This window comes from Heptranchias perlo, chromosome 9 (assembly GCF_035084215.1).
Source record: "Heptranchias perlo isolate sHepPer1 chromosome 9, sHepPer1.hap1, whole genome shotgun sequence".
Classification (NCBI taxonomy): domain Eukaryota; kingdom Metazoa; phylum Chordata; class Chondrichthyes; order Hexanchiformes; family Hexanchidae; genus Heptranchias; species Heptranchias perlo.
Window position 1 is genome coordinate 49100299 of NC_090333.1, and position 27502 is coordinate 49127800.

A 27502-nucleotide genomic window follows, 5' to 3' on the forward strand; every position below is an offset into this window, starting at 1 on the left:
TTCAAACTATATGTCTAGAAATATGATTCTATGAACAGAGAAAAATAGAATTTTATTGCCTCAAATGCTAATAGTGCGTCATGATGGGCAATTTGTGCAATCAACACTTTTGGAATATGAAAATAAAACCATATTTTCAATAGTTTTATTTAAAAATCCAGATTTCAATATTTAGACTTGATTTTTCATGTTCATTTCAGTATATTTTCCCTCTATTTTACATCCATGGTTAACGAATGAGGCATATAGGCATTGGCGTGATCTAAATATGAGGGCATGGTAGAAAAACATTTAGAAACTATTTAAAGAGCTTTCCTGATGGCTCAGTAGGTAAACACATTATCCACTGTGGAACTGAGCCCAGGAAGGTTCTGGGTTCCATCCCTTCTCTGTGCAGAGCTAGATGATCTCAGCCAGAGCAGCAGGGAATACTACAATTGCCTCAGCTAAGGCGGAAAAAAAGTTAGGCTTTCCAACCCTGATTTACATCCAATGACTCCTGTTGGGACGTGTACCTGTGAATCTCAGGTAAGCAAATAATTGGGGTCAGCTGAATAACCTGGTCACCTGGGCAAGTTACTGGAGGGAGGCCAGTGCCAATGGAACTGTTCTCCAGCAACAGTTAGTGCCTTCAGAAGAAAAGGTACAGAAAAGGGAGAAAGTTGAAAAATAAAAAGGGGTTTTAAATAGTCCACTCTGTTTTTGGAAAGGATTGAAGGGGCAAGCTGGACATTCCATTTCTTCCGTAGCCATTCCAATGTTATCTTCATCTATTTAATTAGGTAATAACATTAAGGTCAAATGTGGGATGACAGCTTAGAAACACATTAATGCCTGTTCAGACACACAGTTGAAATCTTTCTAAATGCACATTTTGAGTTTATATTGCCATCAGTTCATGGGTTTATTGCCTTTTAGAATTGTAATGGCTTGAAAAATTTAATTTCTGAGGCTGAGATCACACATATTTAGCATGGGGATTTCAAGGTTCTTCTGCACACTGATAAATATTTGCTATGGTATCACTTCACTAATATTTCTCTCAAGATCCACAATTCCAACCGATGTCTTGCTTGATAGTGCTTTTGCTGAGAGTATCTATCAGTGTGTTAGCAATCAGATCTGTGCCTGCGATTCCTTACACAATGAGCTCTTGATTTTAATTATACTACCAAGTTCAAGTTAGGCACTTCCACACAGGAAAAGAAAAAGTATGGGACCAATAGTTGTTCATTTAAAAAGGGTTTTTCAGTTGCTTATACAGAAGCTGGGATAACCCTACCTCCCAATAACATTCTCTTGCTTTCCTTTGCTAGCAAGAAAAGAAGAGGGAACAAGGCTAAATCCCAACTCGGTCAACATCCCATAGATAGGACAAGAATGCAACAAGTCTGCTGAGGCCCACAAATGAGGGGGAGGCAGGCTACAAACGGCCCCAGGCCATGTTGAGCACCACCGATGTCAAATAGCAGATATGATTTTTTTTCCTAATAGACCTTGGAGTATGAGGTTTATATTCAGTCCTATTCTCACAATTTTTCACCATATTGTACAGGTACATTTCACTCGAAGTACACTGCATAAACATTAGCAACAGCAAAGAGAGAGCGGTTACAGAAAGAGAAGGAAGAAAATGTGTCCGTGGTGGAGTCCCAGAGACAACGGCTGCCGATGCGCATGCTCTGATCATTCAGCTGTCCAATATGGATTAAAACAATAATCTTGTATCGTGGAATCATGAGATCCTTTACTCGAGCTTTTATAACCTAAAAATGAGAAGTATTAATTTACAGTAATTACATACACACACAACCTGCTGCCCTCCACAGGTAACAATTCCCCTCCCAGCAAAAAGAGAACCATCATGTCCCATGGTGTATGTGATATCAATTCCTATAAACTCCAATTCCATATGTACATATATCTATCTTGAGGGTATGTGACCCTAAGGCTTTACCCTCCCTCCCATCATGTATCTTCCAACGCCAAGGTAGCACATGGTATATCTTCATCCAAGGCTTTTCCAGTGCTGCTATTAAGCGGAGTTCCAGGTTTTTATTTTCAAAAAGAGATCTTCCCTTGATTTTTACTGCTATCCTATGGAGAAATACAAGGGTTCTTTTTGGCCCCTTCCCCTAGTGGCACAGGCCGAGAGATTCAGAAATCAGACGAATGAGATATTGAACCCATGTGCTGCTCTTCTGCGATGCTTCAATAGGCCGAGCCATTCCATCAATAAAACCTTCTTGTTCCTTCAAACTCCAAAATATGCTGTTTAAACACATTTCCTCCTCGATCGATATGTATTGAAATCAAGGCTCATCACTATGTTTCCTACTCCAATTCATTCTTTTCTGGAACCTCAAAACTGTGGAACTCCTGAGTTTTCCTTTTCCTTTTCAAAACCTAAGTTTGCTATTACCTAACCACTAATGCTGAATTAATCTCTCCTACCTTTTTCAACCATGGTGATGTCATTTGCCATGGGCCTATCCCTCTGATCTAGTTGACTCAATTTATAAAAGCTGAACAATTTTGAACCAGTAAAAATTAAAGGTGTTCTATGAGAAACATTAATATTTTATTCCTTGGTGTATATTGGCTTTGAGAAAGCTGTACTTTTAATTTCACCAGCATGGCAGGTGAGGGTGAAAGACGGTTTGAAGGTTAATCACTTCAATAAATTACAGTTTTAAATCAACACCACCATTAAAAATATTATTTCTCATTTTCTGAATCTCAATAGATTTTAATGCAGAAATATGGGAACTTTGGATCAAAATTTGTCATTGGAGGCTAACAAGAGCGTTTTCATTTTGTCTGGATTTTTTTTTCCTCTTAACTTCAGCAAAAACTTCCCAAAGACCTACTGCTTTTCCTAGGAGAGCAAGTACCCTCATTTTCTCCCAGACATGTAAAGGTCCAGCAGGCAACAAACCATGCTCACTTTGGATTGTCAGAAGGAAGAAACCCCCAATCTGATTTTCCCTCCAGAGAGAATCTCTGGGAAGGTGCAATGACCCCCACTTAATATGACTTGGACCATGAAATGACCAGACAGAGAGATGGGAAAATTGATCTTGCATTAAGTGTTAATGCTCAGCATTGCAGCAGCACTTCAGAGTTAACTAATCTTATACAACCACATGTGCTTGGATGATTTAGTTGAGTGCCTCCCTTTCCTAATATATACACTTACTATTAATTGGCTTGCCCTCATCAACTCTCCCATCCCCATTTTCCAACTGACTTGATATCAGCCACAAGTGCTGCCTGTTACACGTTCAGGGCCTCACAGCAGATTGTATTACAGGAAATGGGGCAGTAAATATAAATTGCTCATATAACAGGTTACATTTGTGGTGTACACTGTAGAATTGCTGTTCTTGGGTATAGTGTAAGCATGTCTTATGTGCAACCTTTTAAATGTGTTAGAGTAAATAAAATTATTTAGTTAATCAATTTAAGTTTAAAAAGATGTACTTCCCTCTTACTTTCCCTTGCAGTAGCTCCTGTTAAAACAACTGGGAAGCTTTTTACTGCCTCTATAGCAGGGAGGAGGGGGATTTGCATACACTTCTATTGATATTTATTATTAGTTGACTGAGATGTCTTATTTAGATTTATAAAATTGTCATAGGAGGGGGGAGGCTCCAGTTCTGAATGTGTGAAGAATTCTTATTCAGTTTGGATCAGATGGTCAGTCAGTCCTGCTACTGATAATACAATGGGAAGGCTGTAGGACATTTTAAAACTTTGTACATTGTCCAGTGGTAAAATGTTCTTTCTTACCATTAATGTGTTTGCATAGTTTTAAACATCTTTGTTGTAAACTAGTGCTCATTTTAAAATGTAAAAGAGGTGCGTCTAGAGTTGCTTCTGTTCAAACTAGATGTATGACCTTGATGGTGAGCTCAAAGAGGTATTGCTTGTTCCTGATTCCACTGCCTCTTGCTGCTTGGTCAAGTTCATATGGAGGGAGACTAGTAAAGAAATAGTTGCTTTACTTTGACACTTTAAAAAAAAAATAGCTTAAAAAAGACACGATGGGCCGAAGGGCCTCTATCCTTGCTGTATAACTCTATGACTTAAACTCGATGAGGGAGCATTGTCTTATACCACAGTCACTGGAGGTAAGAAGAGGAAAATGCAGTAAACTTGAGGGATTCGGTCCTTTAAATTAAAATTTGACTTGTTGAATTACTACACTATAAAATCTCTGCAGTGGAATTTGTGTTGTACAGTTGGGCAAATACTTTGAGGATTTGCAGTATCCCTCCCTTATGGGTAACAGATTGGAATCTGAATTGATTAAAAAAAGTCTTGGTAACTATTCCAAACACATTTCACCTGGGATCCTTACAGCGGCAGAGTGGAGACTTTCATCTAGTCTGTGTAGACTTGATTGAAATCTAGGTCTCAGAGGCGAACAGACGGTGTGCTAATTGAGTCACTTAGCTCCCACAACATACAATTTATTTAAGAATTCAATTTGGTTGCAAAGAATTGTTTATGTACAGTCATCAATTAATAGGTAGTCATTCAGTGACTTGAGCAACTCGAAGCTGCAGAGAACCATCCAAAAGGATATTAGAAATATTAACAAAAGTGAAAAGTCCTTTGAGCCAGAAACAGGATTATTAAGGTAGAGTATTTCTGATTCCAGTTACTAGATTAGTTTTAATAATATGAACATTTAGGGTTTATTTCTAAAGCTTAAAATATTTCATTGATTACTGGCAAGGGAGAATAGATGGAACACAAGAATCATTAGCAATAGGAAAAGATCTTTCGGCTCAATAAACCCATCCCTTTTTCATAGATCAACTTTGCCTACCTTCCTTCTCATCATATATTTTCATCTAGTTGCCTCCTGAACCCTTCTACCCTTCCTCAAGACCTTATTCCACAACTTGTTATCCTTTTCCTCCTAACTTCCTAATTTTTATATTTTGTCCACACCATGGCTAAAACTTCCTTAACCTTTCCTCAACTTAGAGTTCTCATATCCAGAAACATCTTAGTCCTTTGCCTCAGTATCCTTTCAAGGGCAATAATATTCATCCTGTAATATGGTAACTAGAACTGCAGACAGTTATCCAGATGGGGGTCTGACTAATAGAGAATATGCATTTTCATTATAATGTCACAAGCAAGCAATACAATGGTTTTTTTTGATGCAACATCATGCTTCACAGTGATGTTTGTTGTTTCAGTATTTGGTAAAAATGGGGTGGGGGGGGGGGGGGGCGGTGGGGGCGCGTGCGGGGCAGGTTAGGCAGGGAAGCAAAGCTTTAAATTCAACTTACCTCAGAGATGGTCTTAGTCATCTGTCTGCATAGTTCAGGCTCGTATTTCTCCTCCTGCAAGTAGCTTGTCAGGACGTCTTTGAGAATATTGTTCACAGTGGCCCCTGGGAAATACTTTGAAGGAACTGGAAACAGGCATTATCTCTTTAAAATAAGGAACAAACTAGATTGGTAATTAACTAAGTATATTATCGATTTAATAGTATAAAGGAGGAAGAAAAGTCTATGGAAAAAAACTTCAAAGTACCCTTACAACGTCTGTGAAATAAAAGTTAAAGCAATACTAGTAAAGTACTATTTGATCTCCCATAGCAGCGTGGAATTTGGGGCAGAACTCTGATCTGGCAGGGTTCCACCTCCTTTTTGTATTTTCCTCAGTTACACCCTTAGCAACGTTGAATGCTAGGGACATCTGAAAGTACCGGACTAGACATTGCTAGTATCAATCTGGGCAGGGGTGTGGCGAGACAGAAGAAAGTTAAGAAATTTAAAGGCTGGTACCGCAATGTTGATTATATTCCTGAAACAAGCAGGAGGAATTAAGTTTTCTTTTCAAATTTTTCTGGAGTACCTGAAACCCATCGGGCTCCTAATGCTGTGGCAAGGTGCCACAGTAAAATTCCTTTCCCTCCCAATTCAGGCAGGTACCTTAGTTGCACTGGAAATGAGTAGCAACCATGATTTTGGACCGGGTCAGGGAATTCACCTGTGGAGAAAGAAACAGAGTTAATGTTTCAGGTTGACGAAAGGTCATCAACCTGAAACATTAACTGTTCCTTTCTCCACAGATGATGCCTGACTTGCTGAGAATTTCCAGCATTTTCTGTTAGGCCGATATTCTATGTAGTTTTTGGATTGATACAGAACGTTGAGGTGCAGTAGATCTTGCATCCCTAACAAAACACGGCAGCCTGGCTTAAGTACCAAGAACGTTTTTGGCTATACTTGGTTTATGATCTTACACAGGACGGACAGAACAATGACCGTAAACTTTTAAAAATTCTGAATTGGAATGACTGAAATCCAGTTGAAGCAATCCTGTGCAGTTTGGTTACACAGTCATTACTCAATCTTCTTCACAATGCGTAACTATCAGTGCAAATCCACATCCACTCCAGTGCACAATTGGCTTTCAGCACACTCTGCTATCCCTCAACATCTTTTTCAATCTAGCTATTTTGGTGGCTTGGTTGAGAGACTGCACAATCTACTGGGAACCGAATTGAAATTGTGAAATCTCATTTAACTTATGGACAGAGAAAAAGAGGCTTTCATCAAATCTGTCCAGGTTATAATGACTTACTGTTTTTGTATGATTAACTTATGAAAAGCTTAGGAAGTTGACAAACCTCAACTCACCTAACTGATATGTATTTTCCATTTGTAGTGTGGGACGTGGAATGTCATCATGATGGCCTGGATCATCCATATAGGACACTGTACTCATGGAACTGTAGAAAGAAAGACAGTATGAGCAGGGAGGAAGAGAAAAACAAAAAACAATTATAAAAAATTAGATTAACTTTTTCATTTTGAATTATGTTGCTCAAAAACAAACTGTGAACATCTTTTGACTTCTTTGGCCAATACATCAAAGAACATGCCAAGCAGGGGAAATGTGAAAAAATAAGAGGCCTTCTAGTGAACGATTTCTGAGCAATAGTGGCAGATGACCGGCAGCAAATTGCTGCCCGCTTCCAGATAGCACATTAAGAAACCAAGGTAAGGGCATAAATTTATGTTGGGTGGGTTTGGGGGTCTGATTTTCAACCAAAATTAATTATTCTGGACAATAACCCAGCAAAGTTTAGAACTAAAATTTAAAATGTTGATGAAATATCCTTTACAAGTCACTTCAAAGCTAATTATCTTAAGTGACAGATGGTGAGACTGAGGAAAAACAGATTGACAGTCAAGTGCTCAAGATAACCATAAAAAACATAATGTGCAAACAACCATCAGGCATTAGGAACACTTTAGTATAAAAATGCAGTTTTGAACTGTTGTTTACCCAAACCAGATCCATCCAGTTCAAATTTATAGCTATATTACCCTGACCAATGCTGGGCACAACATTTAAGAACAGTGACTGTTAAATCCAACAAGTATTGCAGAGCCAAAACGGAGAGACAATTCAATATTGAGGCCACTCACTGCAACCAGAAAAATGCCCCCAGAATTCCATTGAAATGTCTTGTAGCAACAAAAATACAATCAAATCAAGATAATGGACTGTTTCCAGTGAGATTATCTGAAGAAAATGGTGACCCCTGATTAAAACATAATACATTCCACATTAAACTCATCTCTGGTTGAGGCATGTCACAGCTACTATTTGGGAGGACAAACCACTGAAAGATTCTGTAAACTTCTTTTACTAAAATGGGTGAGGACTAATAACAGTTTATCAAAATGATAAAACATTCTGGGTTTTTTATTTATAAAAAGTCATTTCTTTCCTAGTGCCCCTGTGTTTTTACTGTTCCCTTACAACATCTATCGCCTAACAACCAACCTAGTTTAAGTCATCTGTCAAGCCCACTCTGAAATTGGTTGTTATCAGGAGCACAAGACTAATTTCTCTCCCAATGTATGAAGAAACAGCGGGCATCCACTCGAGTGCTTACATAATGTGATAAGGACCGAGATCAACAATTCTACAAATCTACCCCGATGTTTCAGTGTTTCTTGGACATATATAAAACACTGGTTCGGCCACAACTGGAGTATTGTCCAAGACTCCAGTTGTGGCCGAACCAGTGTTTTATAAAGGTTCATCATGACTTCCATATTTTTGTACTCTATGCCTCTATTTATAAAGCCTAGGATCCCATATGCTTTATTAACTGCTTTCTCAACCTGTCCTGCCACCTTCAATGATTTGTGCACATATACCCCCAGATCTCTCTGTTCCTGTACCCTTTTAGAGTTGTGCCCTCTAGTTTATATTGCCTCTCCTTGTTCTTCCGACTGAAATGTATCACTTCGCATTTTTCTGGGTTAAATTTCATCTGCCACATGTCCGCCTACGCCACCAGCCTGTCTATATCCTCTTGAAGTCTATCACTATCCTCCTCACTATTTACTATCCTTCCAAGTTTTGTGTCATCTGCAAATTTGGAAATTGTGCCCTGTACACCCAAGTCCAAGTCATTAATATAAGCAAGAAAAGCAGTGGTCCCAGCATTGATACCTCCCTCCATTCTGAAAAACAACCGTTCACCACTACTCTGCTTCCTGTCCCTTAGCCAATTCTGTATCCATGCTGCTACTGTCCCCTTTATTCCATGGGCTGCAATCCTGAAGATAAGCCTACTGTGTGGCACTTTATAAAATGCTGTTTGAAAGTCCATATACACCACATCAACTGCCTTCCCCTCATCTACCTTCTCTGTCACCTCATCAAAAAGCTCTTATCAGGTTAGTTAAACACGATTTGCCTTTAATAAATCCATGCTGGCTTTCCCTAATCAATCCACCCTCATCCAAGTGGCTATTAATTCTGTCCTGGATTATTGTTTCTAAAAGTTTCCCCACCACTGAGGTTAAACTGACTGGCCTATGGTTGCTGGGTTTATCGTTACAACCTTTTTGAATAAGGGTGTAACATTTGCAATTCTCCAGTCCTCTGGCACCACCCCCGTATCTACGGATGTTTGGAAGATTATGGCCAGTACCTCTGCAATTTTCACCCTTACGTCCCTCAGCAACCTAGGATGCATCCCATCCGAACCAGGTGATTTATCTACTTTAAGTACAGCTCGCCTTTATTTATCAACTTTTAGCCCATCCAGTATCTCAATTATATCTTCCTTTACTGAGACTGTGGCAGCATCTTCTTCCTTGGCAAAGACTGATACAAAGTACTCATTTAGTACCTCAGTCATCCCCTCTGCCTCCATGAGTAGATCTCCTTTATGGTTCCTAATCAGCCGCACCCCTGCCCTTACTACTCGTTTACTGTTTATGTGGCTGTAGCAGACTTTTGGATTCCCTTTTATGTTGGCTGCCAGTCTATTCTCATACTCTCTTTGCCCCTCTTATTTCCTTTTTCACTTCCCCTCTGAACTTTCTATATTCTGACTGGTTCTCACTTGTGTTAACAGCCTGACATCTGTCATACGCCCCTTTTTCTGTTTCATCTTACTCACTATCTCGTTTGTCATCCAGGGAGCTCTCGCTTTAGTTGCCCTACCTTTCCGCCTCATGGGAATGTGCCTAGACTGTACCCGAACCATCTCCTCCTTAAATGCCGCCCACTGTTCAACTACGGTTTTGCCTGCTAATCTTTGATTCCAATTTACCCGGGCCAGATCTGTTCTCATCCCAATGAAATTGGCCCCCCTCCAATTGAGTATTTTTACTTTAGAGTGGCCCATGTCCTTTTCCATAGCTATTCTAAACCTATGATCCTATGATCGCTGTTTTCTAAATGCTCTCCCACTGACACTTGCGACATTTGGCCTACCTCATTCCCTAGAACCAAGTCCAGCAATGCCTCCTTCCTCGGGCTGGAAATGTACTGGTTAAGAAAGTTATCCTGAACACATTTCAAAAATTCCTCCCCCTGTGTGCCCCTTATATTATTATTACTATCCCAGTCTATATCAGGATAGTTGAAGTCCCCAGTTATCATTACTCTAGAGCTTTTGCACCTCTCTGTAATTTCCCTGCAAATTTGCTCCTCCATATCCTTCCCACGAGTTGGTGGCCTATAGAATACATCCAGTAGTGCAATGGCACCTCTTTCTGGTAAGGGATCAAATTAAATGATAGTGAGATCAAAAAAGGGAAAGGCTTGTGGGGCCAAACAGCATCTTCTGTTCCCCCAAAATTATATATACTTATAAAAGTTTCCACTCTCTACTATTTGTAAAAATCCAAAGCAAAATTAGTTCAGGCAGTAGCAAAACCATTCACACCAGTGCAGTGGGAATGTTGTTCTGAGGTTAGAATTAAGGTACATTGCTGGGACTAAGCAGAGGGAGTTTTACTCTACATCTAGCTCTGCTGTATTCCCAGCTTGGGAGTGCTTATCTCAACTTTGGATGCCAAATTAAAAACAAAAGCTCTATTCTCCATCCTGCACCTAAATGGGAACAAAAACATATAAACTGAACATGATATAATTTACTGAATGCATGAGCAGGTCACTTGATCTAGATCAGGTGCTCATTTTTTGTGCATGCTTTCTTTGCACTCATGTTACTGGTTGATACTTGTTGGCCCTTGGGGAGAGGGGGGTCTAATCTCTTGCAGTGATACTTGAAATTTGTATCATTGCTATTGGTTTCGTTATAATTAAGTCAATTTTCTTGTGCTTTTGTATTCCATGCAGCTTCTGAAATGGTTCTCATGGACTATGCATTTAACCAGCACTCTTTTCCAACATAGAATCATAGAAGTTTACAACATGGAAACAGGCCCTTCGGCCCAACATGTCCATGTCGCCCAGTATATACCACTAAGCTAGTCCCAATTGCCTGCACTTAACCCATATCCCTCTATACCCATCTTACCCATGTAACTGTCCAAATGCTTTTTAAAAGACAAAATTGTACCCACCTCTACTACTGCCTCTGGCAGCTCGTTCCAGACACTCACCACCCTTTGAGTGAAAAAATTGCCCCTCTGGACCCTTTTGTATCTCTCCCCTCTCACCTTAAATCTATGTCCCCTCGTTATAGACTCCCCTACCTTTGGGAAAAGATTTTGACTATCTACCTTATCTATGCCCCTCATTATTTTATAGACTTCTATAAGATCACCCCTAAACTTCCTACTCTCCAGGGAAAAAAGTCTCAGTCTATCCAACCTCTCCCTATAAGTCAAACCATCAAGTCCCGGTAGCATCCCAGTAAATCTTTTCTGCACTCTTTCTAGTTTAATAATATCCTTTCTATAATAGGGTGACCAGAACTGTACACAGTATTCCAAGTGTGGCCTAACTAATGTCTTGTACAACTTCAACAAGACATCCCAACTCCTGTATTCAATGTTCTGACCAATGAAACCAAGCATGCTGAATGCCTTCTTCACCACCCTATCCACCTGTGACTCCACTTTCAAGGAGCTATGAACCTGTACTCCTAGATCTCTTTGTTCTATAACTCTCCCCAACGCCCTACCATTAACGGAGTAGGTCCTGGCCCGATTCGATCTACCAAAATGCATCACCTCACATCTATCTAAATTAAACTCCATCTGCCATTCATCGGCCCACTGGCCCAATTTATCAAGATCCCATTGCAATCCTAGATAACCTTCTTCACTGTCCACAATGCCACCAATCTTGGTGTCATCTGCAAACTTACTAACCATGCCTCCTAAATTCTCATCCAAATCATTAATATAAATAACAAATAACAGCGGACCCAGCACCGATCCCTGAGGCACACTGCTAGTCACAGGCCTCCAGTTTGAAAAACAACCCTCTACAACCACCCTCTGTCTTCGGTCGTCAATCCAATTTTGTATCCAATTGGCTACCTCACCTTGGATCCCGTGAGATTTAACCTTATGTAACAACCTACCATGCGGTACCTTGTCAAAGGCTTTGCTAAAGTCCATGTAGACCACGTCTACTGCACAGCCCTCATCTATCTTCTTGGTTACCCCTTCAAAAAACTCAATCAAATTCGTGAGACATGATTTTCCTCTCACAAAACCATGCTGACTGTTCCTAATCAGTCCCTGCTTCTCCAAATGCCTGTAGATCCTGTCTCTCAGAATACACTCTAACAACTTACCCACTACAGATAATGGACTATAGCAACCCCAAAAAAGAACCATCTTGCCACTCTACCAAATTAATGGCAAGGAAAGGTCAATGATGTCATTCGCAGTCTGAATAGATCCTATTCTCCCCTAAGGAAGATGAAAAGACCGCGATCTCCCAAGATGTTGGTAAATGTACAAGAGAGAAGGTACACGCCCATGGCACTGGGGCACATCTGAGGCCGGACAGATCAGTACAAGTGCTCGAGCCTCCTCCTGAAAAGATGCTTTAGATGCCCCCAGTGGCCCTACAAAGGGGGTCGCTTTAAAAAGTAAAACAAATGTGGTGGCAATTCCTTGAGCGTTCAGGCCATGATCCCAGCCTGGATCACTGAGTGGTCCTTACATGGGCTGCCGGGTCAGTTAGTACACCCGGTCTCCAAAAGAACACCTGCATCAGCCATACACCAGATCCCACTGAATGCCCAGGGTGCAGGAACTCTGGTGCTGATGATCTTGTAAGGGGCAAGCCCCTTATCATCCGGGAAATTTCTACGCTAAGCCAGTACTCAGCATATCCGGGTCCTTGCCTGGATTCCGATCGTTCCAGTGGATTCCTGCCAAAAAGACTGCAGATTTTCAGAGGCAAAGAGGACAATTTTAACCCCCCCCCCCCCGAGAACAGGTGGTTTGGGGGTGGGTAGGCAGTAAAAAGTGGATTTTTGGAGCGGGACCGCATCCCAGCTCCAAGTGTGTTCACTTCCTGATGTGTGCATGCGCGACAGGCGCTCGGAAGTCCCACCCCACTTCAAGCCAGCGGGCCGATACTTAAAGGTGAAATGTACCTCATTGCGATAGTTGAGGTACTTAATTTTTTGTGTATTACAAAAATAATACAACTTTAACCTTACATGTTCGGGTTTCCCATCGCTTCTGATTCAAGTCAGGTGAAAGCAGGCGAGAAGGTCCGGATCCATGAGGTGAGTGCCTTTATTGCACTGCTTGTGGGCCCGGAGGAGCAGGAGTGCTTCATCCAGGCCCAACAAGCTTCCCTGGCGCGACATGACCCCGCAATTGGCCGATCCCCCTCCACCACTGATGGTGGACTACCAACCCCCCTCCCCCCACCCCCCACCGATCTTATCCTAGTCCCACCCGATTTCATCCATGTCCCCCCAATTTATTCCAGGGCCCACTATCTCTCTCACCCTCCCTCCCTCCCTCCCACCCCCCTCTCCAACTCGTGGCTCTTTTCCCTCCTGACGGGCAGCCAGCCAATCTGGATGTCTGGCGCAAGGGAAACCCGGAAGCACAAATACCTTCAATTGAGTTGCAATCACAGATTGCGATGCACTCATTTGGTTTCCAGGCTCCACGCGTGAATATCTAAAGACAGGCTGGGTTCCCGGCTCCCAGCTAAAATCATGCCCAAAGTGTCTGCATCAGACAAGCCTACTTTCATGTAATAAAAGAACTGGCCACCCAAGCTTTCTGGAGTTTAATATAGGCCACATCAGTAGGTAAGATTTCTTACTGTTTTGGAACTATTTGGCATTGAGAAAGTCGACATTTATATAGCAACTTTAATGTAAAAAAAAGTCCATAGGTACTTCACAGAGCGCACGGGAAAATGGATACTGAGCCAAAAGGAGGAGATATTGGGAGTGGGGACCAAAATTTTGATGGAAGTGGTGGGTTTTAAAGATGTAGATGGAAGTGGAGAGGCAGAGTGGTTTCGGCAAAACATTCCAGAGAGTGGGACCTAGATGTCTGAAGGCATAGCCGTCATTGGTGTAGCAGGAGGATGCTCAAGATGTCAAAGTCAGAAGAACAAAGAGTTTTGCGGTGGGTTGTAGCTGGTAGAGGTTAAAGAGACAGAAAGGGGAGAAGCCATGGAGGGATAGGAGTGTTAAATTTGTGGCATTGGGGGACAGGAGCCAAATGTATGTCGGTGAAAACCGCATGAAGGATGGGAAGTCAGCTATGACACCATTTAAATAATCAAGTCTGGATGTGACAAAAGCGCGCACCAGGGTTTCAGCAGCAAATGGGCTGCTGCAGGGTTGGAAGTGGGCAATGTTACGGAGGTGGAAGTAACCAGTTTTTGTTATGGAAAGGAAATGGGGTCGGAAGCTCAGCTCAGGGTCAAGCAGGATGCCAAAGTTGTGAACAGTTTGGTTCAACCTGAGACAGACAGTGACTAGGGAGGGGGATGGAGTTGGTGACAAGGGCACAGAATTTGTGGTGGGGGCCAAAGATGACTTCTTCAGTCTTTCCAATGCTTAACTAATTGAACTTAAGACTCATCCAAGAGCAGACGTCAGACAAGTAGTACGACAGCACAAAGGCAGTGGAGGGGTTGAGAGGTGGGAGAGGTAAAGATGGGTGTCGTCAGTGTACATGTGGAAGCTGACTCCACGTCTATGGAAGGTTTCATAAAGGGGCAGCAAGTACAAGAGAAAGAAGAGGGGGCCAAGGATTGGGGGACGCAGAAGGAAAACCTTGCTAGGGGTGCTTTGGCTACAATTGTAGCCATTTTCCTCCTTTTTAACTGACTAATTTACCCCTTTAATGTTCCAACATATTTTAGATAATTCTGTGTTACATCACATTATGTCTACATCCCAGTTAGGAAAGTCACTGCATCGGATACAGAATACAGCTTAGGTTTATTCTTGCTGAATATAACTGAGAAATGGCTTGGATTCCCTAAGGAAACGAGGGCAAGATTGCAATACAGATGGTCTTTTATATATTCAAAGTTACGAAGGTCACAAGAAAACACAGGGATGAGTAACGGCCATTCAGCACTACCAAGCTCATCTCTCTAGTACATTAACTCCCTCACAATTGCAGCTAATTGTATTTTGCATCCATTATCTTTTTTAGTAAATATTTACAAACATTTAGCATTCTTAAAGATTTTTTCCATTCTAAATTTACTTTCTACTAATTTCCATTTAAGTCTTATGTCCGTACACTTAGCGGTAATGTTCCGAACAAGTCCACAATAAAACAGAAAATGCAGGCTACCAGAGTAATCAGGGGCTGCTGTTTTTTTTTGCTAAAAGGCATTCTAATGAACATAAGGATTACATTTTCTATTTAAAACAGCTCAATTATAAGGGCCATTAATGTGGTCCCAGTGAATTGGCGCCAGGACTGCTGTTCATAATGTGCAGCATGTGCCTGTGCAGAAATAAGCTGACTTTGCAAGATAATGCAAAGTCACCCTTTTATATATTTTAGAGGCAATCTTGGCACGTAACACACGATGCATTGGGAGCCCCACAAAAGTCAGGGGACAGTATGTCAGGCAGTAGCAGCAATGAAGAGGCTTCTGGCTGTTCATATGGTGCCACTGCTTCTGCCCCCCAACTACCATGATAAGCATAACAACCTCTTTAATGGACTGGCAATTATAAGGCAAACAAAAAAAATGAAGCAAAGTGGCAGAGAGAAGGTTGGCCCTATTGAAAGGACAGGGCCATCTTGCTGGCTAAAGTTAGCTTTCTGGTGTGGTCTTTTCTTGAAATGCTGTTTCAAATGGGCATCATGTGTCTGAAGCACAGCTCAGGTGCCCAAAGCACAGCTCAGGTGCCCAGACACATTAAGGGGAGGACCCCTCATTTACTAGGCCCCATAATGAGCTCAGTGCACAGGAGGTGCATGTGAGGTGAAATTTGTCTTGCACTCCCCCCCGATATTCGTTTCCATTGAAGTCAATGGCGGAGTGTAAAATGGGCTGCCGATTTGCTATTGTCTGTTTTGCGCCACTGCCCAATGCTAATTTCACCCTCTTTAAACAGACCTCAGGCTTTAGTGACTCAAGGCGGGAAGTTGGTGCCCGTGCGATCTTAAACTGAACATGTTGTTGCACTCTCTTTCACATCATGTTTTTCTTGCTCATATTTGCTCCTGATTGACAGGCTGGCTGGCTGTTGGCCAGGAAGACCTGCTACGGCAAGCCACAGCTGGGGATCGGAGGGAGGGTGGGATCATAGGCTGGGGAGAAGATCCGGGGGGAGGGGGGGGGGGGCTGAGATCAAGATCGGGGGGGGGGGGCCTGAGGAAGAGATCAGAGGTTGCTGGAGGTCGGATGAAGAGTCGGAGGTAAATGGGGTCCACCACGGGCAGGGCCATCAACTGGTGGGGGGGTTAGAGGATGGATGGAGGGCCATTATCATCATTGTTGTGGGGGGGGGGGGGTCTGCTGTCGGCCAGCTTGTTGGGCCTGGATGAAGCACTCCTGCTCCTCCGGGCCCACAAGCAGTGCAACAAAGGTACTCACCTCATGGATCCGGCCCTTCCCGCCTGCTTTCACCTGACGAGAATGGGAAGCGACGGGAAACCCGAACAGATAAGGTTAAATTCATTTTATTATTGCAATACACAAAATACTAAATATCTCAAGTATCTCAAAGGTGTTGGAGCCGGGATGCGGTCCCACTCTGAAAACGGAGGATTTTTACTCCCCACCTGCCCCCAACTCACCCGTTGTTGGGGGTTAAAATTTACCTCCACGTGTCCAGCTAACTACAAACCTCAATCTTTGGGCAAGTTCTACGAAATCACCAACTGAAGATAGATGCCTATGACAAAACCCAATTGCGAGAAGCTAAGCAATAGTTAAAGACTGTATGTTAGCACACAATAAATCTTAAGATCAGTCAAGAACTAAAGAAAACATGTGAGTGTGTGTCTGTCTTGGGCATCTCCGTACTTCACACAGGCCTCTGAAAAAATATATACAATTTATTTCCCAAATCCTAGGGTATAGGTGGATTCAGCCTTTAAATTCCAGCTAGCTAGGTTTTCAGATCTGAGCCAAACAAGCTGGTAAATAAACTTTGTTACACTGGTTATGGATGTAAAATAATTTACAAATTTGAGTAATCACTTTTTTTTAAAAAAGGAAACATTTTTTTTCCCCAGAGGGGTCCTTGCTCATAAGTGTTCATTTTTTGGTAGTAATTTTTCTTCTCCTTGGCCTGACACTTTGCAGAGGGTGGACATATAACCTGATGCTAGTCTGCTGCCTCTTGTAATTGGATGCTCTGTTTTTGTGAAACCTAGGTGAAGGATTAAACCCCTAGTGTAGGACAAGTTTGAATGGAGATGAAGAAAAGACAACATAAATCAAGTGGTATTCATTAGTTCACGTCAAGCCTGAGTTTTAGCCACCTATAGATTGAAAGAAGAAAGGAAAACCGAGAAAGGCAAGGAGTTTCATTTGAGATGCTGGGAAAGAATGAGATGGAGTAGGAGAGTATTGATTTCAACATGAAGATGCAGACAAGAGGAAGGGCAAGTAGTGATATATTTGAAGTTTGGCAAGAACAAGAATGTTCAGAGCAGCAATGGGCATTGTATTAATGATAGTAGAGCTATACACACATCTGCACATCATTTGTACACAACAACTTAAGGTTTGTAGCATTTCATTTTTCTTTAGCACTACATGCAGATCAGTCCTAAGCTAGAATGGTAAATATTGCTGGGTCAGTGGCACGATTCGGTTGGTATGAAAAAGCAGCTATAGACTCCAGTAATATCTGCATGATAGTTTATTGGCTAATGCGTTGTTCAACACAGATCTCAACACAAAGCAAACAGGATGGACTGCAGCAACTCGCCAAGGCTTCTTCGACAGCACCTCCCAAACCTGCGACATCTACACCTAGAAGGACAAGAGCAGCAGGCACATGGGAACAGCAGCACCTTCACGTTCCCCTCCAAGTCACACACCATCCCAACTTGGAAATATATCGCCGTTCCTTCATCGTCGCTGGGTCAAAATCCTGGAACTCCCTTCCTAACAGCACTGTGGGAGAACCTTCACCACACGAACTGCAGCGGTTCAAGAAGGCAGCTCACCACCACCTTCTCAAGGGCAATTAGGGATGGGCAATAAATGCTGGCCTTGCCAGCGACAACCACATCCCATGAACAAATTTTTTTAAAAAACAACCGTGAACAGACACAGAATCACAAGTTAAATTCTAATTAGTAAATAGTTATAATCTTCAAATGCCAATTTAATTTTATTATAAGCCTCAAACCAAATTCTACAAAAATAATTCCTAAATAAGCTTGGGTAGTGGCAACCAGTGTAAAAAAAAACATAAATGCATTTTGCTGTACAGTCTTTTTATTTAAAAAAAATGCCACTGTAACAAACTATTTATTCCAACGTTTGTAGGGTTCACTGGGATCACTTTAGAAGTTATTTAATTTCCACAAATTTTGTTGATGGGGAGAAAATTGTCATGAGGATTCACTAAACCACAAAAGTGGGTATTTGCATTTGAAATTTTCACATGGCCACACTAAGTATTTTTTAAACTTCAATCTCAGTAAAGTGCAAAGTTGGATATGTGAGATTTTTGTACTACAGTATGTTAACCATTGCAGTTATAGACTTTGTCCTAACAAACTTCTTGTGTCTGGATAAAGCATTTCAAGCTGAATAATACTACAGTTAAGTTGTAGGAGAAATGCCCTAAGTACTCCCATAAATGTATTTTCAAAGTGGACTCAGTATTTAGACTGAATGGTGGGAAAAGGGCTAATGCTAATTAAATCATGGAGGCTTATATTTCTAGCCCAACAAGGAAGGAAGCAGTGCTGGATCTAGTTCTGGGGAATGAAGTAGGGCAAGAGGAGTGTGTTTCAGTGGGAGAACATCTGGGTAATAGTTATCGTAATATAATAAGGTTTAAAGTAGTTATAGAAAGGGACAAAGAAAAATCAATGGTGAAAATACCCAACTAGAAGAGAGACAATTTTAGTGATTTGAGAACGGATCTAGCACAGGTGGACTGGAAACAAAGATTGGCCAGGAAAATAGTAAATGAGCAATGGCAGGCCTTCAGGGCAGAGATAGTTTGGGTACAAATCAAGCATATTCCCATAAGGAGGAAAGATGGAGCTTCCAAAGCTAGAGCTCCCTGGATTACAAAAGAAAGAGAGGTTAAAATAAAACAGAAAAAGGAGGTTTATGACAATGTCAGGTACTGAATACAGTCAAAAATCAGACAGAATACGGAGAGTGCAGGGGCAAATTAAAAAAGGATATAAGAAGGGCAAAGAGAGTGTATGAAAAAAGATTAACAAGTAACATAAAAGGGAACCCAAAAATCTTTTATAAACATATAAAATTAAAAGGATAGCTAAAGGAACGGTGGGACCGATTAAGGACAAAAAAGGAAATGATCTTGTGGAGGCAGAGGGCATGGCTGAGGTACTGAATGAGTACTTTGCATTTGTCTTCACAAAAGAGGATGAAGTTAATGTCACAGTGGAAGAGTATTATTAGATAGGATAAAAAGTTAGAAAGGAGGTCCTAAATAGATTGGCATCACTCAAAGCTAAGAAGTCACCCGGTCCAGATGGGATATCTCCTAGGTTGCTGAGGGAAGCTAGGTTGGAGATAGCAGAAGTTCTGGCCACAATCTTTCAATCCTCCTTGAATATGGGAGTGGTACCAGAGGACGGGAGGATTGCAAATGTTACACCTCTGTTCAAAAAAGGGGAGAGGGATAAATCAGTACAGGTCAATCAGTCCAACGTCAGCGGTCAGAAAACTACTAGAGACCATTGTCAAGGATAAAATTAATTCCCACTTGGAGAAGCATGGGTTATTAAAGGACAGCCAGCATGGATTTGTCAAAGGCAAATCATGTCTGACTAACCTGATTGAGTTCTTTGATGAAGTAACAGAGAGGGTTGATGAAGGCAATGCAGTAGATATTGTATACGTGGACCTCCAAAAGGCATTTGATAAAGTACCACATTACAGACTAATTCGGAAAATGGAAGCACATGGTATTAAAGGAATGGTGGTAACTTGGCTACATAATTGGCCAAGGGATAGAAGGCAGAGAGTAGTGGTGAATGGATGTTTTTCTGACTGGCAAGAAGTATACAGTGGGGTCCCCTAGGGGTCGGTATTAGGACAATTGCTTTTCTTGTTATATATAAATGACCTGGACTGGCATATAGGGAGTATAATTTTGAAGTTTGCAGATGATATAAAACTTGGCAACATAGTATTGAGTGAGCAGGATTGTAGCAGAATTCAGGAGGACATAGACAGACTGGTGAAATGGGCAGACACATGGCAGATGCAATTTAATGTGGCTAAGAGTGAAGTGATGCACTTTGGTAGGATCAACATGGAGAGGCAGTATAATCTAAATGGTATTATTTTGGGGGGGTGGGTGGGTGCAAGAGCAGAGGGACCTGGGGGTACATATTCACAAATCTTTGAAGGTGGCAGAGTAAGTTGATAAATCGGTTAAGAAAGCATATGGGATAGTTGGTTTTGTAAATAGGGGCATTGAATACAAAAACAAGGAAGTTATGCTAAAACTTTACAAATCATTGGCTAGGCCTCAGATGGAGTATTGTGTACAATTCTGGGCACCACACTTTAGGAAGGATGTCAAGGCTTTGGAGAGGGTACAGAGGTGGTTTACCAGGATGATAACAGGGATGAGGGACTTCAGTTACATGGAGAGATTGGAGAATCTGGGATTGTTCTTAGAGCCCAGTCAAAATGTTCATATTTAAATACCTCCCACTGCTGGCATGGTATTTGATTTATAATTTTTCCAACCAATTAATCTGGGTCAGGCCCCATAACCCCACTGAACTTAGTTAATTTCTAGCCCAACATCTTTAACTTTGACTGCTTCTTTTCTTTCTTTATTTTCAATGTGAACCTATTTAGGTTATGATCACGACTTTCCCCAAGTGTCCTTTTACCATCAGGTGGCTCACATCCTGCTCTATTACTGTAAACGAGATGTAGCACTGCATCTTCGCTTGTTGGGCATGCAACAAAGTGATTAAGGAAATATTCCTAGATGCATTTTAAGACCCCAGTTCTTTTTAAGAAAACGATTGCATTCATATAGTGCCTTTCATGACCTTATGACATACCAAAGAACTTTACAGCCAATTAAGTACTTTTGAAGTATGGTCATGGTTGTAATGTAGCAGACAACATGCACAGCGCAAGGTCCCACAAACAGCAATGAGAAATTACTAGAAAATCTGTTTTAGTTGGTTGAGGGATAAATGTTATCCAGGACACTGGGTGAACTCCCCTGCCTTTCTTCGAATAGTGCCATGGAATCGTTTAGGTTTACATGAGGGGGAAGATGGCACCTTGGTTTAATATCTTATCTGAAAGTCGGCACATCCGACAGTGCAACATTCCTTCAGTACTGAACTGTATCTTCAGCTAGAAGTGTCAAGTGGATGATCCATCTCGGCCGCCTCCCGATATCCCCACCATCACAGAAGTCAGTCTTCAGCCAATTCAATTCACTCCATGTGATATCAAGAGACACCTGAGTGCACTGGATACAACAAAGGCTATGGGCCCCGACAACATCCCTGCTGAAGTGCTGAAGACTTGTGCTCCAGAACCAGCCGGGCCTCTAGCCAAGCTGTTCCAGTACAGCTACAACACTGGCATCTACCCGACAATGTGGAAAATTGCCCAGGTATGTCCTGTCCACAAAAAGCAGGACAAATCCAATCCGGCCAATTACCGCCCCCATCAGCCTACTCTCAATCATCAGCAAAGTGATGGAAGGTGTCGTCGACAGTGCTATCAAGCGCCACTTACTCACCAATAACCTGCTCAGTTTGGGTTCTGCCAGGACCACTCGGCTCCAGCCCTCATTACAGCCTTGGTCCAAACATGGACAAAAGAGCTGAATTCCAGAGGTGAGAGTGACTGCCCTTGACATCAAGGCAGCATTTGACTGAGTGTGGCACCAAGGAGTCCTAGTAAAATTGAAGTCAATGGGAATCAGGGGGAAAACTCTCCAGTGGCTGGAGTCATACCTAGCACAAAGGAAGATGGTAGTGGTTGTTGGAGGCCAATCATCTCAGCCCCAGGACATTGCTGCAGGAGTTCCTCAGGACAGTGTCCTAGGCCCAACTTCAGCTGCTTCATCAATGACCTTCCCTCCATCATAAGGTCAGAAATGGGGATGTTCGCTGATGATTGCACAGTGTTCAGTTCCATTCGCAACCCCTCAGATAATAAAGTAGTCTGTGCCCGCATGCAGCAAGACCTGGACAACATCCAGGCTTGGGCTGATAAGTGCCAATTAACATTCGCGTCAGACAAGTGCCAGGCAATGACCATCTCCAACAAGAGAGAGTCTAACCACCTCCCCTTGACATTCAATGGCATTACCATCGCCGAGTCCCCCACCATCAACATCCTGGGGGTCACCATTGACCAGAAACTTAACTGGACCAGCCATATAAATACTGTGGCTACAAAAGCAGGTCAGAGGCTGGGTATTCTACAGCGAGTGACTCACCTCCTGACTCCCCAAAGCCTTTCCACCATCTACAAGACACAAGTCAGGAGTGTGATGGAATACTCTCCACTTGCCGAGATGAGTGCAGCTCCAACAACACTCAAGAAGCTCGACACCATCCAGGACAAAGCAGCCCGCTTGATTGGCACCCCATCCACTACCCTAAACATTCACTCCCTTCACCACTGGCGCACTGTGGCTGCAGTGTGTACCATCCACAGGATGCACTGCAGCAACTCGCCAAGGCTTCTTCGACAGCACCTCCCAAACCCGCGACCTCCACCATCTAGAAGGACAAGGGCAGCAGGCACGTGGGTACAACACTACCTGCACGTTCCCCTCCAAGTCACACACTATCCCAACTTGGAAATACATCGCCGTTCCTTCATCGTCGCTGGGTCAAAATCCTGGAACTCCCTTCCTAACAGCACTGTGGGAGAACCTTCACCACACGGACTGCAGAGGTTCAAGAAAGCGGCTCACCACCACCTTCTCAAGGGCAATTAGGGATGGGCAATAAATGCTGGCCTTGCCAGCGACGCCCACATCCCATGAATGAATAAAAAAAAACTGTAGTGTCAGCCTAGATTGTGCGTTCAAGTCTCTGATGTGGACATAATCTAGGATATTTAAAGTCCCTCAAATTCTGTTGGAAATCCTGCAAACCTTTCTGAATTGCTTCCAAATGCTATCCTCAATGTCTTTCCCACTATTTGGTGGTTTATTGTGCACTTCCAATATGCTAATAGATTACTTATTATTTCTTAACTCAACCCAGATAGACTCTATCTGAGCACCATCATTATTAAAACCTTTTCTTTCTATGGTTCCTCTTTTTTTTTGTTTCCTATCTCGCTCAAACTTTTAGAGCTAGAACTACTTAGTTCCCAGTCTCGACCCCAGTTGATGCCAAGTTTCTGTCATGACTATGTCATCATGTTACCTAGGGGTAGTCAGCCAGTTGAGGAACAAAGATGGTAGACAAAAAAAGTTGAGAGTAATTTAATTTCCTGAGGCATTTTTTTCTCCAAATTGGTAATTATCAAACTCCAATTGGACGTAGTTGAAAGGATTTTGAACTTTTTTTTTTGGAGTGACTTGATTGGTTCAGATTCTGCTTTATTTATCAATTTTGATTGCATTTCTTGGCTATTGAGCTATAATTTGATGAATATGAAATGAGAAAATCAGAAAGTATGACGCCAAAGTTGGTGCGAATGAAGAAGCATGATGCCGAAGCCTGACACAGAAAATGCACGCGATCACATTATTTTTATATTATAGCTAAAGCAGAAACTTATTTATTGTTCTTTATCCTCATTCCTTCACACAGTAAACATTCCCAGAGACATCTGAAAAGTCCCAAAGTTCCTACCGCTTTTCATCTCATCCCAATGCTCCCACAACCAAAAACTACTGTCACATATGCCAACCCTCCTCACTACTTCTAAGCTCCAACTCACCAGTCTGTAGTCCTAGAGCCCAAAAACCCTTACCCAGTGCTCCCTGGCACAAGGACCTGCTTCAGTACCCCCAACCACTCTGACACCCCACAACCTCCATCTTACTGCTTGCACACCCATCACCACCCTTCCAACACTCCAAACCACCCAACCCCACTGTTCAGCACTACTATATGACTCCTGCCTATCTACTGTCTGTAACATCTTCCTGTGTATCCAGAGCTTTAAAAATAGGTAAGAATTAAAAATGGGAACATAACTAAACAAATCTAATAATTGAAAACTAACAATAATGTAATTCAAACCACAAAGCATTGTGGAAGTGGTAATAAATTTGATTTATTCAGTCAGTAACATTGAGACCACTGATTTACCTTGTATAAAACAGCTCATCCTTAAATTCACCACAAGCAGCACCATGGGAGATTGGCTTCTATTATCATAATGGTCCATCTACTGTTTCTTTCCTGTCTGTCACACTCCCAAGTGTTACATTGAAATTTCTGTGTCACACTTCAAAGTATAAAAGTAACAACAGAAGTCTCTAGGAATGGTTCAAAGGTATCCAGTGTTTATTTAACAGCAATTAGATAGCCTTAACAGAACACACAGGTATACTTTTGCACAAGAATAATAAAATATGAACAGTTTGATGTCTTTCCTAGTGACAGGTTTCACAGTAATTTACTGTCAAAGGTTTGAAGGCATTTTATTTGCCAAGGCATGTGATGCAAGGCTGGAGAAAAAGGGAGAAAATACCTCCAAAAAAGTGACTAAGCAGCCTCAACAAATATTTTAACAGATGACTTACTCCTTTTGCTTTCCCATATTTTCCTTTGTTTTGATGTCATGGCTGCTCAGCGAAGACAAGCTGCCTCTTTTTTTCAGTAAGCGAGCTGCCTTGTCTTTTGCAATGTCAGACATGATAATATTTACCTGCAAGCATAAAAATACTAAATATTACATATCAAAAAAATATAAATTGTTTTGAGACAGGGAACAGTTCAGGAACCCGAAAACTGTGCTCGAATTAGATTGCTAAATTTAGCCCAATTAAAATGGTCAAAATAAAGAAATTAGCTGTCTGTCTGAACACAATGGGGAGGGAAGGGAAAAGGAAAGAAAATCAGCAGGGATTCCATTCCTATAAACTACCCGGTGACCCGTGCTGGAAAGGGGACACGGGATGTCAGGCAAGGATAGTATTAGGCTTGGGGGTAATTCCCCACAAATAAATAGCCTGTCGACAGTCAGTGTCTAGGCTCACGTGTGAAGAATGGCCATTTGCAAGTAAATGGAATATGTAATCAAATGGGTCCATCTGCTGCCTAAATTTGCTTCAATTATTGTTCATTCTAACATGAAAGCAAAATAAAACTAACTACAGTAGCTCAGAAATCGAAACAAGAAGTTGAGGATGGTGGTGCTAAGGCTTCCTTTAAAAGCACAGGAGAGAAAAAGACCAAACAGCAATAAAAAACAAAACTTTATCAGTCCATGGCAAACTTTAGTTGCCTTCATACTGGTTTTAGTGGGGCATTAGTGCCATCAGCTCCTGATGCTGGCAGCAACCCAAAGTAAATTTGCTGGATTTGCTCAAACTGGCTGCTGAGAGGACCTAGTTAATCCAACAATTTGTTTTAATAAATCTGGCACATTTACTCTGGACGCGAAGTCATCTGCACAAAATCCACATGTTGGGAGCCGGCAGCATTAACAGCCCAAAACTTATATAAAAGCAACTTTTAAACCCAATGATATTTCACACTTGTGAAAGGGAATTTTAAACGGGCATTATCACCCGTCAAAAGCTGTTAAGCAACACTTTCTGCATCCTTTGCAAAAGTACAATAAACATCTTCTTTACATGATGTAATTACAGCAAAACAGATATGTGGTTCCCTAGGCTCTACTCCCTTATAACTCAGTGTAACATTCTATTTTTTAAAAAAAGAGAAAGATTATTTGGGGACAGGAAAAAAAGCAGAACAATGGTACTGCCTTCATCTTCCTCCTCTTCCAATTTGCTGCCCCTTTCTTCTGAAGGTGGCAATTCACACTGGGGTACAGTTTCACAGGCATCTGTAGCTCTCCCGTACCTTGGCTGATATACTCGCTTTCCAAAATCAGACAAGGCTGGACCTGTTCTCACCATAATCGTACACTTTCTGGAAGGGACCACTGTATGGCAATTAGAAGCAGGAGTTTTAGCTGATTTTCCCCACCTCCCACCCAGGGATGTTTGAGGCAAATTGTATAGCCCAATGCTGTCCTGGCTGAGATTAACTAGCTCAGCATGGATGAGGAAGCAAACCTGAGATTTTCCTGGTGCATTTATCCAATGGGTCATTACAGGAGTCATTAGAAAGGTATTTTTAATGTGGAATATCTCTCTTTTCCTTAAATCTACAACCTTCCCTACCTGATTAGAGGAATCCAACTTTGAGTTACAATCTCTCAAATGCCCATCAGTTTGTGCCTGAAAATTGGCAAAGAGTTGCCATTAAACTCAAAATATCCATAATGGAGCAGTTAGAGACTCCACAGAGATTATAAAATTAAGAAAACTTAAGGAAGGAGAAAAAAAAATCTTGATATGCTCATATAGTGATTTTTATATGGAGGGAAACATTTTGTAGAAAGCAAAGCTCTGTATATAATTGGACATTCCTTATCTATTTTCCATGTGTCATTGACTTTGGCTCATTTCTCCAATTACCCTTGCTGCATAGAGTAGAACTCACAATCCTTGGATGAGGCCAGGAACAACTCCATTACAACAGATCCATTTTCTGAGTCAGTCAGAAATATCAACCAATAAGTAGGAAGGGTTAAATTTTGCCCAGAATCAAATGCACCCTTGGGTGGCTCATAGTAAATCTTTCAGCAATGGATTCCTGTGTCAGAGAAGGTAGCAATACAAATGGGGCTGAACTGTCTCTTTTCTCATGTGGGATAATTCCTCCCCTCCCCCATTGTGTTTTCATCATCAAATGTTAAAAACAATCCTGATCCAATAATACAAGTTGCAACACCTTGTTAAACGCTTGGAAAACAATATAAAATGGGTTGCCATATTCTAAAGGGATGGTGCCTCTTTAAAAGGAGGGATTATATTTACTTTAACTTGTATGTAATCAAATTTAAGCGTCCCTAAGAATATGTAAACAGCATGGAGGTTCAGAAACTTAAATTTAACAAAGTACAAGCTTCCATGGGACTAAGATTTACTCAGGAGCTGTGGCTCAGTCAACCATTACAAATGTTGAGACCGTCAACTTCAACTAGCCAGTGGTAAACAAAACAGACGAGTTAAACACAACTAAAACAGCAGCTCAGAAAGAGCAGGTTGCACAGATACATAAAAGAAAACTGTAGGCTGAATTTAACTCTGACCATGCACAGTTATTGTGAACCAGCTCCATCACGTTACACTTCAGGTCAATCTCTACAATTACTTCGCGTCCAGTTTTTCCGCTCTCGTTGCTAGGGGCAGGTGTATGAAATCCATTACTAATATTTAAGCTGTTTGCCTCCAGTTTTACTATTGCACTTAAACGTAAATTTTGCACCACAAGAATTAACTTACAAGAAATGAGGAATAACCTGAACCCACTGTTTATTTGTCCAAACCTGTCCCTGGCAACGCGCTGGGATCTCACCT

At 41.7% G+C, this 27502-nt stretch overlaps 1 protein-coding gene across 2 annotated transcripts; it reads right to left on the reverse strand.

The window, feature by feature from the left end:
• dynlt5 (dynein light chain Tctex-type family member 5) lies at positions 1-27502 on the reverse strand. 2 transcript variants are annotated; one of them, XM_067990365.1, is made up of 5 exons: positions 27428-27502; positions 24650-24774; positions 6669-6760; positions 5310-5434; positions 1-1766 (listed from the first exon to the last, which is right to left on the reverse strand). In XM_067990365.1, exons 2-5 carry the CDS (start codon positions 24760-24762, stop codon positions 1563-1565), a joined length of 534 nt encoding a protein of 177 aa, XP_067846466.1. In that variant the 5' UTR covers positions 24763-24774; positions 27428-27502; the 3' UTR covers positions 1-1562. The 2 variants fall into 2 exon arrangements, with proteins under 2 accessions (XP_067846466.1, XP_067846465.1); XM_067990364.1 differs by lacking the exon at positions 27428-27502 and adding an exon at positions 27235-27286.